Below are 17465 nucleotides of genomic sequence, written 5' to 3'. Positions count from 1 at the left end.
CCTACTTTCGAGCTCACATGGAACATTTACCAAGACAGACCACATTCTGAGCCATAAAACACACCCTAACGGATTTCAAAGAACAACAATAACAAAAAAATCATACAATGCCTGCTTTCAGACTATAGTGGAATTAAATTAGAAATCAATAACAGAAATATGTTTGGAAAATCCTCAAATGCTTGGAAATTAAATAACACACTGCTAAATAACACATAGGTCAAGAGGAAATCTCAAGAGGAATCTAAAAACATTTTGAACGGACTGAAAATGAAAACCCAACTTCTCATAATTGGCAGGATACAGCAAAACCATTCCTAGAAGACACAAACTCTACCAAACCTCACAAAAGAAATAGACAATGTAAAAGGTCAAGTTCTATTAAAGCAATCAAGTCAGTAATTAATAATTTTCCAAAACAGCATCAGGCCCAGATAGGTTGACTGGTGAATGTTACCAAACCTTTAAGTTAGAAATTATACCAATTCTCTATAGTATCTTCGGGAAGATGAAAGCAGAAGGAATATTACAAGAAAAGACAACTACAGCCCAACATCTCTCATGAATACAGATGTAAAACTCCTCACTAAAATACCAGCAAATGGAATCCAGCAGTGCATAAGAAATATAAACCATAAGCAAGTAGGACTTATTTCAGGTACACAAGACTAGTTCAACATTTGAAAATCAGTTAATGTAATCCTTCACATCAATAGGCTAAAGAAGGAAAATCACACAATCCTATTGATAGATGCAGAAAAAGCATTTGGCAAAATCCAACACCATCACAATCAAATCTCTTAGAAACCAAGAAATACAGAATTTCCTGAACTTGATTAAGAACATCCACAAAAAAACCCTACAGCTAATATCATACTTATGGATGAGAAACTAGAAGTTTTCTAACGTTAAGTACAAGGCAAGGATCCTACTATCCCTACTATCCCTACTATCCCTTTTCAGTATTGTATCAGAAGTACTAGATAATACAATAAGACAAGAAAAAGAGATAAAAGGTATACAGATTGAAAAGGAGGAAATAAAACTGCCTTTATTCACAGATGACATTGTCTATGTAGAAAATCCCAAAGAGCTGAAAAAAATCTTCTGGAATTAATAAACAAGGATGTAGGATACAAGGCTAATATACAAAAGCCAATCATCTTCTTATATACCACCAATGATCAAGTGGAATCTGAAATTAAAAACATGATACTGACCTCAGCACCTAAAAAATACTTAGGTATAAATCTAACAAAATATGTCCAAAGTCTATATGAGTAAAACTACAAAACTCTGATGAAAGAAACAAAAAAAGAACTAAATAAAGGGAGAGACATTCCATGTTCATGGGTAGGAAATCTTAGTGTTGTTAGCATGTCAATTTTTCTTAAGGCATTTTCAATCAAAATCCCACATTTTGTGGATATTGACAAAGGGAGTCTAAAGTTTATATGGAGAGGCAAAGACCCAGAATAGCCAATGCAATATTGAGAAGAGCAAAGTTGGAGGACTGAGACTACCTGAGTTCAAGACTTACTCTAAAAGGTATATTAAGACAGTGTGTATTGGTGAAAGAGTAGACAAACCAATCAATGGAACAGAAACAGAGAGTGCAGAAAGAGATCCCCATAATTATACAACTATCGATCCTTGATAGAGGAGCAAAGGTACAATGGAGCAAAAGATAGGTTTTTTTCAACAAACAGTGCTGGAACCCCAAGACATACTCACACACAAATGAATCTAGACACAGACCTCACACCCTTCACATAAATTAATGGAGCACAGACCCAAAGATAAAACTCAAAACTATGAGACTCCTAGAAGGTAGAAGAAAACCTAGGTGACCTCAGGTACAGTGATGACTTTTTAAATACAACCCCAAAGGCATGATCAATGAAAGAAAAAATTGATAAGCTGAACTTCATTAAAATTAAAGACTTCTGCTCTGCAAAGGACATTGTCAAGAGAATGAGAAGACAAGCCACAGACTGGGAGAAAATATTTGCAAAAGACAATCTGATAAAGGCTTATTATCCAAAATAAGCAAAGAATTCTTAAAACTCAATGATAAGAAAATGAATGACCCAATTTAAAAATGGGCAAAAGACCTGAGCAGAAACCTCACCAAAGATATACAGATGGCATCCGTTGAAGATGCTCTATATCATATGTCATTAAGGAATTGCAAATTAAAATGACAATGAAAATACCACTACCATGCCTATAAAAATGGCCAAAATCCAAAACAATGACACCAAATGCTGGTGAGGATATGTATGAAGCAACAGTAATTCTCATTCATTGCTAATGGGAGTGCAAAATGGTACAGCCACTTTGGAAGACAGTTTGGTAGTTTCTTTCAAAATTAAATATACTCGACCATACAATCTAGCTATCACATTCCTGGTATTTACCCAAATGAGCTGAAAACTTATGCCCACGTGAAAACCTGCACAAGGATGTTCACAGCAGTTTTATTCATAATTACCAAAAGTTGGAAACGGCCAGGTTGTCCATCAGCAGGTGAAGAGATAAATAAACTGTGGCATGCCCAGACAATGGAATTTTATTCAGCACTAAAAAGAAATGATCTATTAAACTATGAAAAGACATGGATGAGCCTTATATGCATATTGCTAAGTGAAGGAGGCCAATCTGAAAAGGCTCTGTGTTGCAGGATTCCAACCACATAACACCCTGGAAAAAAAAAACAACTATGGAGACAGTAAAAGGGTCAGTAGTTGCCAGCGGTTGGGGGGAAGCAGGGATAAACAGGCAGAGAGCACAGAGGATTTTTAGGGCAAGGAAATTACTCGGTATGAGACCATATTGGTGAATACAGGGCATTATACCTGTCCAAAATCATGGAATGGACAATACCAAGAGCGAGGCCTAATGTAAACCGAGTGATAACAATGGGTCAGTCTAAGTCCGCTGATTGTAACAAATGTACCGCGCTGGTGGGGGATGCTGATAGTGGGGGATACCGATTGTGTGTGAGGGTATGGCGCATATGGGAAATCTCTGTACATTCTCAATTTTGCTGTAAACCTAAAACTTCTCTAAAAACTAAAGTCTATTAAAAAAAAACCAAAACACAGACAAATCTTTCTGAATGAAACCAAGCAGGGTGGCTGGGCCTCCTCCTGGCCCTGCATAGCCTGATCACTGGCCTGGAGGAGGGACCGCACAAATCACACCCCCGACCCCAACTCAGGCTTGGAGGGTTCAACTGAGCTTTGGAGCTCAAGATGTCCACAGAACCAAAGATGAGGGTGCAAGTTAGGGGTGCTGGTGGGAGGGGCTTTTCTCAGACAATATAAACATATAAGGAAGCTCCCCTGCAGCCTAGCCAAGGTGCTGATTGCATTCACTGAATGACTGCTAGTGAGGTCCGGAAATCCTCAGGCCCATCATGTACTCCCAGCCCTCTGTTCTAAATTCCCTATCCCACTCCCTGCAGCAGATGCTACCCTCTGACACTCAGCTCACCTTACTACTCCTGCCCACCAGCCCTGTGAATGCTTTCTCCTGCCTTTTCTTGAGGTGACAGAAAGGACAAGAACAAAGCAACCAAATTAAAAGGATTTCTTAGCAAGGGCAACTGATCTACATAACTTAGCCTCTGGCGCCCTCTGCTGTTAAAATGCTGACCCTGTCGTAACGAAACCACAATCAGAGTGAGTTGGCAGATAGGAGAACAGAAAGTCTTCAGGGACTTCATTTTTTACTTTAAAAAATTTTGTTTTCTTCCTCAAAGATTTTGCTTTTTATTTTTAAAGACTCTGTTACTTCCCCGGGAGAGCCATGTAGTTTTCTTAATACGTAAGAAAAAACAAATCCCAATGATGTGTCAGTTCAAACGGATGGCACGAGACAGTGACGTTGAAAGTGCTTTGAAAAGTCTGGAAACATGACAGCACAGCTGGCTGAGGAAGGGGAACTTGAGATAATTCAGGCAGCCCATGGGTCCCCTGGAGGCCGGGGGGTGATACCCAGAGGCTACAGACCAATAAAAGTATGTGGCCCTGCTGGCTGGATCCAAAAGAAACCTGAGGTTCACTCACATTAATGGGGACCAAACAAACCACCCATACTGTCCTTCCTCACCTCCACACCCCACCACTACTGGTGAACACCAAGGTCAAGGGCCATCAGCCCTGGGCTGCCAGTCTCAGCCCTTTAAGGTTTCCCCGTCCAGACTGCCTTGAATGTCCATTTTCAGTGGTTTCACCTGCACAATTCATGCCGGGAAGAAACAGAGCGGGCCTGCTGGGGCTCTTCTAAGAGGACAATCATTATTCTGCTACTTCCCAGTTACTCATAATTGTTGAGCTCCTACTGCGTCCTGGGCAGTGCCGCCACGCACTCACCTACGTTTTCTATCATCCATTCTACCGTCCTTTGGAGAGATTTTCTTTCCATGTTTGCAGACTTTTCTTAGCGAAGATTAAGGGTGGTACCGAGGTGGGTCAGGCTGTTGGGAATGTTTCCAAAGCAAGCAGCCAGCCTTCTGAGAACAATGACGGAGCCACGCCTGAAGAGAGAGGCAGGCCCCTGTGTCCTGCAGAATCCTCTTTATGTTAGTGTGATCTGGCCCTTGAGCACGAGGCAGGGCGCTGGTTTGATTCCATAGCAGGTTAGAGAGGGTCGTGCCGTGCTCGGAGGCAGAAGATAAACAGTTGTCAATAGGAAACGGTGTAACTATGTAATGCAGGTTGGCAGGGGGCAGGAATGACAGACTGTGGAGTCCCAGGCAGAAGATGATAAAGGAGGGTAGAGGGGAAGCTGCCTGGTGGGTCACACCGGGCACCGAATGTCACTGGATAGAGATTTGGGAGCCCTGATCACACTGGAAGCACCAGTCAAAGCTTCCCAGGGACTGACTGACCAACTATCTGCTGCCCAGCACTCTTCAGATGATAATGCTGATGGAACACTCCACCGAACGTGCGAGCATGGCCCCCAACATCGCCAGGTGCCACTGCAAAGGAATCCAAATCAACCAGACTCCCGTGGCATTCTGGTGCTGAGCACAAAACTGCTTCTTCCTTCCGTGCCCTCCACTTAGAACTGGTTGCTTACCCTTCCCTCTTGCCCTCCTTCCTGTTCAGGTCCTTCTCCTCACGGTATAGCTCAAGCCCCATCTACCCTCAAAAGCCTGTCCTGACCGCCTGAGTCCCGAGGGCCTCTCTTGCCCATGACTTGCTCACACTTATTTCTGACTCACTGCTTGATTTACTATTATTTAACTTGTTAATGTTCACCACCCAAGTAAGGTGGAAGTTGCTAGAAAGCTAAAGTAATGCTCTGTCTCCATGTTCTCCATGATGCCTTGCACAAGGCAGGGTGCCACGCTCTTAAATGAATTCTAACTCTCGAGAGAGTAGCAGAACGTTGGCAGCATAAGGGCAACTCAAAGACCAGACCCCAGTACGTGACAGTGACTGAGATCCTAAACTCCCTACTCAAGCATTTTCCACTCATGCAAAACCCAACGTCAAGGCAAAAGAAGGGAAAGCAGTTATTTAAAGACAAACAAACAACAAACGAAAGTCCCCTGATGTAATTACCTCCTCATGCAATTCAACCACACAAAGACCAGGACTTAAAGCTATTGCAGGACTTCTAGGGGCCTTTGTCCCATAACTATTTATACATATGTGTGAAGATACACATACAAGGATGTTTGCAGAAGCTTGAAATAGCGAGGCCGCAGAAACAAGTAAGTGTCCCTCAAGAGGGCAACGTTGAAATGATGGATGGAATGGTCATAATGTGGATTATTAAGCAGCCATTAAAAAGAATGAGGTAACTTATATATACACTGACTTGGAAATACTCTAAGATGTACTGGCAAAAAAGCAAATTACATAACAAGGCATAGACAATTTAATTAAATATTTATTAAGTACCAAGGTATCAGACACTGTTGTAGATGCTGGGGAAATAGAAAAACAGATGGAAAAAACCTTTTGCCTTTATGGACCCTTGGAGAGAAATAAACATTATAATTAGAATATTAGAATAATTAGAATAATTAGAATATTAGAAGGTGATAGTGCCATAAAGAAAAAGCAAAGCAAAGCAAAGGAAGGGGATGGAAGGTAAGAGGTGAGAGCTTCAGTTTTTAAAAGGGCAGTCAGAGTAGCCCTCACAGAGGAGGTGATCACACGTGTGTGTAGGAGAGCATGGGCGTATGGGGTGGGGGGGGTGTGGGCAGCTTCTAAGATGGTTCCTAATGGTCCTCCTGGTACCTATGCCCTCATGTCATTCCTTCCCATTGAGTGTGTGCTGAATGTAGGAATCTGTTCTCATGAACACAGAATGTCAAAAGTGATGGGATGTCATTTTTGAGATGAGGTTACAAAAGGCTGTGACTTCTGTTTTGGGCATCCTTGTTCACATTCTTGCTTGTATGCTCTGAAGGAAGCCGGCTTCCGTAGTGTGAGCTGCCCTAAGGAGACACCCACGTGGCAAAGAACTGATGTCTCCAGCCAACATCCAGCAAGGACCTGGGGTTCCAACAGCCACGTGAGCGAGCTTGGAGGAGACCTTCTTCCAGTCAAGCCTTCCTATGAGACCAGAGCCCCAGCTTGCCTACAAGCTCATGAGAGACTCTAAGCAAGAAGCACTTAGCCAAGCTGCAACTGGAAAGAGACTCTGAGATAATATTGGTTGTTTTAAGCCTCTAGGTTCCAGAATAACTTGCTATGCAGCAATAGATACCTAACACAGAGTGAGCGAGCGAATTTAGGTATCCATGCAGCAAACATACACAAAAACATCCCTGGAAGGACCCATAGCAGTTAAGTCTTGGGATGGAAGTAGAAAGAGACCATAAAAGGTCTTTAATATCTTTTATAGAAGTTTTAAGTCTTGTTGGAATCTTTTAGAGTGAGAATGACTTACATATTACTTGTTCTTGTTTGTTTGTTTCCTTCTAAAAATACAAACAAAATTTGAAGTTATGACAAGGAGCCGAGTTGCTAGAAAAATAATAAAGGATCGACATTTTCAGAAATGATGAGAATAAAATCACTGTTGTGTGTGTTTAGTGTTTTACAAATGGCCAAAACACTTAAAAAGAAAAGGAAAGGAAAGAGAAGAGAAAAGAAAAGAAAAGAAAAGAAAAGAAAAGAAAAGAAAAGAAAAGAAAAGAAAAGGAGGAAGGAGGGAAGGGAGGGAAGATTCTTCCTTTCTCTGGTCTTTCTGGCTCCCCACAGCCACTCCCCAAAGTACGCCATGAAGGTGGCTCAGTTCACCATTTTCATTGCAGTTCCCAGAAGGCAGCTGAGATTAGAAGCAAGCCCAGGGTCACCAAGCCAGAGTGACTCCTGCAACTGCTCAGCCAGGAGATAATAGAACCAGGACCGAAACAGCCTCCAAGACTCGAACCCTGTGATCTCGATGGGCCACAACTCCCCTAGGTCATTTGTCCCCAAATTGACCCATTCTTCATCACTTCTTGGAGAGTAAGTGATACTCTGGCTCCTTAGCCCATGAAAGCAGCCTCAGAGCAGGACGGTTATTAAGATGGGATCTCAGAGAAAGGCAGGGAGCCCGGAGGATTCTTTGGGAATCTCCCAGCCAGACTTTCCCCCAGGGTACCGTCACCCCTGCCTGGGGACAGAGCTGCAATCAGAGTGGACATGCAGGCACAGGGGGCCCACCTCACATGGGGATGACAAAATGCCAGTGCTTCTGCAGGTCCCTGCAGGGCACACTGTGAGCAGTGTAGAAGGATCTGGCTTTCTGCTGCCTTGCTCCTCAGTGCCCGATGACTTCAGGGCAGCTGTGCTGGAAGATGTGAGTGTGGGGGGATCGTGGGCAGAGGAGAAATGGAAGGCAGGCTACGAGGAAGGTGAGAATGTGTATCTTCTTTAGAGACGAAAAGAAAAATCATAAGGTATTAGGTGTCTTTCCCTCCAGGGGGACTGACTCCAAGTGTCAATGGAAAAATAAAACACAGGTGCAAAAGGGGCTGGAGAGGTTCATGGTGCAGGTGAGGTCACATTGGGGAAGCCGAGCAGTTAAAATAAAGTGAAGAATTGGGGCACCTGGGTGGTTCAGTCAGTTGAGTGTCCAACTTCAGCTCAGGTCACGATCTCACAGTCTTTGAGTTTGAGCCCCGCGTTGGGCTCTGCGCTGACAGCCCAGAGACTGGAGCCTGCCTCGGATTCTGGAGCCTGCCCTGTGCCTGCATGTCCACTCTGATTGCAGCTCTGTCCCCAGGCAGGGGTGACGGTACCCTGGGGGAAAGTCTGGCTGGGAGATTCCCAAAGAATCCTCCGGGCTCCCTCTCTCTCTGCCCCTCCCCCACTCATGCTCTGTCTCTCTCTGTCTCACAAAAATTGATAAACATTTAAAAATAAAGTGAAGAACAACAAGGATTCACATGCCTCAGGGGCTCAGTGATGCTGGCCTCTGAATGTCTGAAGCCAGTTTCTGGTCTAACAGTGGTTGGGGTGCTCAGGCAGACCCATGAATGAATCCGGAGAGAGACGCGGACTCTACGGGCACTTGAGTCCTAAGAAAAAAGGGATGAAATGTTTTGTCTGCATACTTAGTGCTGGTGTTTTTCTACCCTTTACTAAGGAGCTCGGTTACCCAACAAGTGTTGGTGAGTGTCCTCCTTAGGGTCCAGTGCCTCCGGGCCGTGGGCGGGGAGGGGGCAGCCCAGAGGACAGAGGTGGGTCCCTGTGGGTCCCTGCCTGTATCCTCCTTGTGCACTCCAGTTCTCCATCCCCCACCAGTAAAACAGGGTGGTTATGTTCCCTCTACCTGGCCGACAGAGGGACGGTCTTTAGGGGAATACACACACAACCCATGAACCCACAGTGCTCAGGCAATTTTAGGCTGAAGGGAGATTAACCAAGACAGCCCCGTGGGTCCTTCCTTGTAGACCCAAGCTCTCAAGAAAACGGTTTCACTGAAAATATGTGACCCTATTCACAGGAGGGGGACAACAAAGCTGAAGGCATGGGCCAGGGGACCAGGGCCCCAGCCTAGAGGACCAAGCCAGCATGATCCAGCGAAGGTGGGAACCTGATGGAGGCTTCCAGAGCAGGAGAGGGCATGGAGCAGAGATCGGAGGCAGGTGGGGTAAGCTCTGGCCCCACAGGAACGTGCTCTAGGCCCCTGAGCAGGTCTCTAATTCCTGGTTTCTTTTTTTTTTTTTTTTTTTTTTTTAGCAATCATAGCAGCAGAACCAGACTCAGACCCAGGCAAGAGGGGCCCCTGCTCTGAATCCTGCTGGCCTCCTCAGACCATCACCCTCCCTACAGGGTAAGGGGTCCGCAGGAGCAAAAACACATGAGGTTGAGAAAGGATCAAAAGGGAGAAGTAAACACAGGAGATCTGGAGCAAGGAAAGCATTCTGTAGATACCATGGGGGTGGACTCAGGTCACTGTACATTTGTCAAGACCCAAAGAATGTCCAACTCTAAGAGTGAATCCTAATGAAAGCTAGGGACACTGGGTCCCCAGGGTCCTACTGTGGCAATGGAGGCTCAGCCATTGTAATGAACATACCACTGGTGGGGGGGCACATTGATGGTGGGGAGGCTGTGTGTATGTGGGTGCAGGGGGTATATGGGAAGTCTCTGTACATTTCTCTCACTTTTGCTATAGACTTAAAGTTGCTCTAAAAATAGTCTGTTAATTAAGGGTGGGGGAGAGGTAGCCAGGGTAGAGAAGGAGTAAGAGGGAGTGACCACACCATGGTAACAGGGGAACAGGAGAGGGGAGACCTGTGAACGTGTGCTGGGGACCCTATATTCTGACAGCCTTGGCCTTGAAGTCTGTGTGGCCTGCCCCCCATCCGCTGCTCTGGGCTCCTGGGAACAGGTATCCTTGCTGTAGGTAGCCTCATTGTCCCCTTCCTCTGCTTGAGCTGGCATGAGAGCGTTTCCTGCCAAAACAGCTGAATACACGCCCCTGAGTCCTGCCTTCTTCTAGGGTCATCCAGGGACCCTACAGCCCTGGCAGTGACATCTGGGTGCCTGGGAGGCTTTCTTAAAATGTCAATATTTATGAGATGATGGTATTTTCATTTAGATTCCCCACATTGATCAGTCAGTAATATATTTACTGAAACCCAGACATGGCCTTATCAGAGTGGCATCCAAAGCAGCTCTGTGCTTCCCGGCAACCCCACTCAACAGTCCCTAAAAGCGTCACTCCTCTGCCAACAACACTCCAGAGTCCTGCTCCACTCACTCCCTCCTCTTCCACTGTTTTGATGTCACTTAGTGTCAAGAAGGATTTCGGGCAGGCCCTGCTTCTTTGTCTCAGGGTCGTGTGCGGGAATGCTGGTCTGAAAGTCTGGAGAGCTCACCCAGGACAGATGTGTCGACAGCCAGAACTTCCTCCTGCCCCTAATCAGGGTGCCCTCAGTCTCCAGCATAGCTGCTTCCAACCTGCACCACCTCTCACACCCTCCACCCACTCCTTACCTCGACTTCGAAAGGGATCTCCTGGTTCAGAAGACAAGGGGACTCTCACACAATGCCCTCAACAGAGTCAGAACTTAAAGGGTCACCTTGTGTCCTCACCTCCTACCCGACACAGGAAACACATCCGCACCTGTGCCTGGCCTCGAGGCTTCCTATCCACCTGGCAGGAGGGGTGTCCATCTTTCTCTCCAAGGCCCACTCCTCTCCCTCCCAGCTCACTAATCTCTCCTATTCTCACGGTCTTTTCCCTCATTACCTAAAACATTCTGAAAATACTTCATCTACAGCCTCCACACTTGGCCTTCAATCCCACCAAGACACCTCCTGTCAGGAGGTCACTAGAGGCCTCCTGAGAGTTAAATCTAACTCCATGTTCTACTTCTTACCTTGAATGACCTCTTGGAAACATCTGGCACCACTTATCACTTCCTTTGAACATTTTTAAATACTCTCTACCTCTTTGTCTTCCGCGATGCCTTTCCTCGAGACCTTTCCTCCTACCTTTGAAGTCCCTCCATAGCCTCTGCAGGCTCATCCTTGAATGCTGGTAACCTTCTTCCCCCAAACCTCAGGGTGTGACCCTCTCTCTCGACACTCAGATTCTTCCGGGGATGAACTTTATAGCTTTAAGTACTACCTACTATACCTTTAACTACTACATTGACAAATCCCAAGTCTGGATGCTCACCATAGCCTTCGCCCCAAATTTCAATGAGAACGCCCAAAAGTTAGCTCTGGTAGATTTCACACAGGCACCTCAAAGGTCATATGTCCTCAACTCAACTCCACCATCTTTGCCTCTAGCCTGATCTCCTCTCCTATTTCTTCTCAGCGAATGGTGTCACTGTCCTCCCAGTTGGATCTGGTCACACATCCAATAAATCACTCCTCAGTATCTCTTAAGTTACTCTCCTTCTCTTTATTCCCTCTACACCTATAAACTTTGTTTCCAATCCTCATAATTTCTCATTGGGATCCTTCAATGACCGGCCTGTCCATGGCCTCCAGTTTCCTTTTTATCCTTTACCTTTAATTTTTCCATAATGGGAATTTATTAATAATCTATTCAGTACAAATCCCAACAGTTCATGAATGTCCAATGCTGCATGCCAACTGGACCAGCCCATGAAACTAAGCACTCCATTCAGATCCCCAGAGCATGTTCCCTCCTCCCCACATTATTATGTATTGTTACCCATCTCATCCGAACAGAAGACAATTCATGAGCAGGACAACAGGAAACAGAGGAAGGAAGTCGAGGCTCAAGAGTCAAGGTTCAAACCTTATTTTTACTAATAAGCGGTGTGGCACGAGCAAGTTACTTAGTCGCTGAGCCTCAGGGTCATAGGAATAATATCACCCATGGAACAGACCTATGAAGGATCAATAAGACGTCTTAGGTGATAGGGTCCTAACATGGCTCCTCCCAAGAGTAAGCTCGGAACCATGGATCGTGACAGGGTATCTATTACTTCTTTCGGGTCCTCTCTCCAGAAATATTTCTTCTCCTCTGCTCCAACCTACCTTTTCCTTAAATTATTTCTACACTTTTATGGACTCATCGTGTTGCTCTGCCTTGTTCATGGTCTTGATGGAAGAAGCACACCTCCCCCCTCCACATCCGCTCTGTGGAGTTTCTTTGGCCGCCATCTGCACGGCGATTGTTTAACAAATTCACAAGTAACTAACGAGAGCCAAATAAGGGCTTGGGCTCAGTCCTCTGGCCAGACCTGGAACTTACTGGGGAACAAAGATTTTTCAAAAAGGAGACCAAGGGGACATACGAGTACGGAAGGGTGAGGGCAGGGCATGGGGCGCCTTACCTTTGCACTGCAAACCCTGCCGTAAGAGGCCCCAGAGCAAGGACCCACAGTGGTCGCAGAAGGTGGGGACCTTGTAGTTGTGGATACCAAACTTGTGGGGCATGTTGACGCTGAACCGCTGGGAGCCCACCTGCAGGGACGGCAAAATACAGGGTCACTGCCAAGCTCATTCACAGCCCGGCATGCTTAGTGCTGGAGCTCCCAGAAGGCATGACCGCTGAAGGGGGCCAGGTCCGAGTGGGGCTCTGGAAGCTTCCCTGACAAACGAGGTGAAGAGAACCTCCCTGGACCTCTGCTCCTGATGCCTGTAACTCATTCTCCACCTCTCGGTTTGACCTTGTGAGGCCAGGCCTGCTCCCCTATGTGGTCCCTCCAGGACCGCAGGCTTCAAACTCTCACGGTGCACAGCACCCACTTCGTACCTCATGTTTTGGCTGTTGAGGAGATGTCGCCGTGTGCTTTTCAATGCCGCTTTGGGCATGGAAGCTGCACCTGGGCAGTCTTTCAGCAGCTTGATGGTGGGCGGATTCCATAAACACCCTGAAAACCCAGCACAGCTGTGGAGACTGTCGGCCATCCATTGGGACAATCACTGCGGTATGGAATGCTAGTGCAGAGTGGTGACCACTATGGGCACTAAGCTACCAGTGCTGGCCACAGGCCAGGCACTACCATCACAGTGAAGCCTCACCAGCACCTACGGGCTAGATGCCATCATTAGCCTGAGTTTACAGACGGGGAAGTTAAGGCACTGTGAGATTAAGAAGCATGCCTGGAAGCTGAGGAGTGGCAGAGCCAGGATTTGATGCCCACAAGTGTGAATTCAGAGCCCAGGCCTTTTAACTACTCTGTTGCCACTCACCCATTACTGAAAAGGAGTAAAGACAAGGTGGCAAGATGGATGGGGAAGGACTGGAGGATGAGTCAGGGAACCTGATCTGCAGGCCTAGGTCTGCCACCAACCAGCCGTGAGGTCTTGGACAAGTTCCGTGACTTCACGGGGCTGCAAATTCCTTACCTGGGCAAATAAGGACAGCACCCCCTATCCCACCTAATGTCACAGGGCTGTGGGGTGGACGAGACACACAGAAATGAGGGGTCATCAGCATGGTCCACCATTTTGGGTCTCCTATGCCCCTCCGTGGAGCCACTCTCCACCTATGTCCCTAGCGGAGCAGCCACACGAACCAGGTCCCCCTCAAAATGGGCAGGGACCAACACCTGAGACCTCATGGACTGGGGAGAAAGTCACTCTTGTTACACTGGGAATCAGGGGGTACAAAGCAGGCCGGAAAGAAGCTGTCCTTGGCTCGCTGCGGACTGGTGAATGAAAGGTCCCCATGGGGGGGGGGGGAGCATCAAACGGGGGAAAGCCAGACACAGATATGACAAAGGTGTGGATGCAGACTTGAGCACAAACGTGGAGGTGTGCCTGTGCACATGCACACGCACTCAGGGTCACTCGCCTTCACAGCAAGGCACAGAAAGTCTGATTCTTCCAGTGGGCCAGAATTTTACTGACCCCAGCTAGAGACGCATGGGCTATCAATTAGGGTCTTGCCCCAGTACAAGATCCCCTGATTTACTGAAAACAATTGCGCCCACCCCTCCTTAGATGCATAGCTTAGGTGTATGTATTAGTGAATATAGTCACCTCACCTCTATGTGTGCCTGCCCACCCCGAAGGATGTACATCGTCATACCCACCCTCTTCCTGCAAATGCTGAAGATGTGGTGGACCTACGTGGAGAACAGGGTCGTGGGTCCCAGGACGAGCCTCATAGGGATATGGGTGATAGACAAAGGTGAAGAGATGGGGAAGTATCCAGGAACTAGGAAGTTCAGGGAGGGGTGGGGAGAGCTGTGTGACTCTCAGTTGGGCTCCCTAAGGACCCGAAGGTGTCGGAGAATGGTGGGAGGTGGGTGGGGCACGTGCAAGAGCCACAGAATCAGAGAGGCTGCGAAACGGGCACAAGAGCGCACGCACCAAGGCCCAGCTATGCACACACCACTCTACCAAGGAAGACCAGAAACGGGCGAGCGAAACCAACCCGGAGCTCATGGGGAGGAAGAAAAGAGTAGAAAGACAAAACTGGAAGGTTAAAAAGTGAAGGAGGGAAGGTAACACGAAGGAGAGCCTTCCTTGGTCACCACGCTCAGAAGTGCGGGGAGAGGGGTGTCAGGAGTGCTAACCTCCAGATGCAAAACAGGGAGAGAACACCAGCTGGGTGCTCACAGTGTCCAAGTTCCAAAGCATCTGATAAGAGGAAGACCCTAGACTTTTAGTGTTTAAAGCTACGTGTGTGCACATGTGTATGCACATGCAGGCAGTTATGGGGGGAAAAATGAGCCGAAGGATGCTCCCCAGCAGTGCTATATTGGGCAGAGGGCATGTCGGCCGCCCAGGTATGCCACGGTACACCAGTGCTAAGGGAGACCGGTCCTGGGAGCAGCGGCCCACAGCCCCTGTCCTCAAGCCTTGACAACTTATCTCCCTTGGGAGACCTGCCGAGTGTGGGAACACACCTCACCGGTGACTTCGATTCACTGCCAATATGCCAGGAAAGACAGAAGAACTCGGTCACAGACTAAGCTGCTGTGGGTATTTCAAATCTCAACCCTCTAACCCTCATGGGGAGGGCTCATGTGTGACTTTTTCTCTCCAAGGAGACATGAAAAAGCTGGAGAAATATCCAGGGGCTCTCAGCGGATGAAACCTGTGAGATCCTGGAGGGCAGGAGTTGTGTGTTCCTCCTGGTTCTGAGGGACATGTACAGCTGGTATACAGGCAGTGCTCGGTGGACTGTCCAGAGGAAGGAACAGAGATGGACAGCGAGCCAGCCATGTATCTCTCATTTACTAGAAAAGTAACAAGGGTGACAATCTATTTGGGTTATGATCCTGGTGCCGGAGCCAGGAGGCCCAGGTAGGGACGACCTGCAGTTTCTGCCATGACAGTAAAGCCCCTGCAAACAATTTCAGTGCCCTGGGCTGCCTGCCCCTTGGGGACATGGAAGGTTCCACCCTGGGCTGCCTGCCCCTCGGGGACATGGAAGATTTCACCCAAGCTTTGTCCCTTGCTGCTTTCTGGAGACCACGTGAAAGCAAAGGGAAATGAAAGATAGGAGATGCAAGGATGCAAGGATGCCATTTGGTTGAATTATTTTTAAGGAGTAGAAGGTCCTGTAAGTCATTCCTTTTGGAAGACACATTAAAAATCCACTTGATTATGAAGCCACCTAGGGTCTCTCTGACCCCCAATTCTAATGTCCTATGATTATAACTGTATTTATTTCACCAAGAATTAAAAGCATGCCTTCGAAATCAACTGTTGTGAACACAGATAACATCCAAACTCTCAGTCATGCTCTTCTCCCACTTGCTTAGTTAGGAGGACTCTACCTTCACTGTTGAATCACCTTGCTTCCTTACCCCTAGCAACCTTCCCTAATAACCAATCCAATACTAGTTGGTAAGGATAAGAGACAATGAAGTCCGGTGGTCAAGGGCTCAGACTCTTCTAGAACAGACCATCTGGGTTTGAATGGGGCTCTTTCACACAGCAGCTGTGTGATCTGGGGAAAATTAATTTGACCCCTCTGTTGTTCTACTCTCTTTGTTGTAAAATGAAGACGGTAAGTGCATTGATCTCATTAACACTGTTATGAGATTAAATAATATTCGATGAAGTACTGAAATCGGGACATGGGAAGTACCCGGTGAACGTTGGGTCTTATTATTACTGTGGCTATTTCCACCTCCTTAGTGTTTCTTGGGTCTGCTGCTTCTACTCCGTTCCCCCATCATCTCATAAAGAAAGGTTGTTGCTTGTGCATGGTCTCACACTGTTTATAAACAGTGTGGAGCTACTGACATGTCAGCTAGCTACTTTTCCGTTCCAATGAGATAATGACATAAACCAATTCACATTTTCCTCGCAGGCTTTAGCTCTGGGGTCACACGGCTCTTGGCACAACATCCAGAGATGCCAACCTGACTCTGAGCCACGCTCATTCTGCAGAGTGTGCCTCACGCTGGAAGGCTGTAGACAACTCCTTTAATTTTGATCAAACACAATGAAGAAAGCAAGGAGAGCTCAGAGAGATAAGGATTTTCTTAGGGAGCCTGGAGGAGGCAGGGGAGGGTGGGAGTGGCAGAGAAGAAAGCCCAGAATTTCAATGTTAGAAATATTTACCTCGTCGGGAGTTTCCTGTTTCTTTAATCCCGCACACTTCGTAATTATGAGCTCATGGCATCGCTTGTGGACCACGCAAGTGCAAACTGCAAACAGCAAAAAACGGAAGGCTGAGCGACAAGTGGGGGGTAGGGAGGTGCCCAACCCAAGATTCAGCTCTGAGCAGAGGGCTGAGGGGAGCCACGCCCCTTCTGTCACCAAGTCTTAAAGTAATATCCTGGCTGAAGCCCTTCGTGCTTCGTCATTTCAAAGCACTTTGCCATCAGAGCCATTAGGGTTTCCTAAATGCTCTGGAGAAGAATGCACCACTCACACCCAGAGGGCGTCAGCACTTTTCTCTAGTTCCAGAAGTACCGATCAATTTCCCTGCTTCTTTACGCCAAGGTCAGGGAACAATTTCCCTTCCGTGAAGCAGGTCTATTAAAGGTACTGCAGCAGCTTTGTGGTCCACTCTGGAACGTCAATGTTGGCAGGTGCGATAGCAAACACTGCAGCAGGGGAATGGATGTCTTGTGGCACAGGAGTTCTTAAGCTTTTTGATCTGGCTGTGCCCTTACGTGCCGAACATTTTTGTTTAATTTCATAGCGGCCTGTAGCTGTGTCATCAGTGTCATGGGGCAGTGTGGTGGAAGAGGTAAGCAACTGTTTGTACACATGATACCCTAAGGACATGGGAAGGTCCAAAAGAACCTATCCAAGTTCCCCAGGGGTGAGACCCAACTTAACCAGTGGCTACATGACCACAAGCGCATATCCACCCTCCAGTCCTGGACAACCTGACCTAGTATTTTTGCCAAAGAACCAGAAATAAACAATCTGCAGTAACTTCAAGTGAGTCTTAAATGCTTAAGAGCTAAAGATTCCACAGTAGAGACTAAAAAAAGAGAATCAGCAAGGGCCATTGGGTGATAGGAGTGAAACGAGGTGAGGGAACTTCTCCAGGGAGCGAGAGAAGGAGGGAGCAGAAAGGAGACACAGAGCCCG

The 17465-nt window shown here is 47.1% G+C and overlaps 1 protein-coding gene across 2 annotated transcripts in view; it reads right to left on the bottom strand.

The window, feature by feature from the left end:
- PRKCE (protein kinase C epsilon) overlaps positions 1 to 17465 on the bottom strand; it is a 497287-nt gene that overhangs the window by 164776 nt on the left and 315046 nt on the right. For both annotated transcript variants that reach the window (XM_019469523.2, XM_019469455.2), the window contains exons 5-6: positions 16482 to 16567; positions 12287 to 12416 (exon numbers count right to left, since the gene is read on the bottom strand). In XM_019469523.2, the coding sequence (XP_019325068.1) occupies positions 12287 to 12416; positions 16482 to 16567 (216 nt within the window). The remainder of the gene's footprint in view (positions 1 to 12286; positions 12417 to 16481; positions 16568 to 17465) is intronic.

This window comes from Panthera pardus, unplaced genomic scaffold, assembly GCF_024362965.1.
Source record: "Panthera pardus isolate Hobbes unplaced genomic scaffold, ASM2436296v1 HiC_scaffold_25, whole genome shotgun sequence".
Taxonomy (NCBI): Eukaryota; Metazoa; Chordata; class Mammalia; order Carnivora; family Felidae; genus Panthera; species Panthera pardus.
Note: the sequence above shows the minus strand (reverse complement) of the source record. Positions and strands in the feature narration are given on the sequence as shown.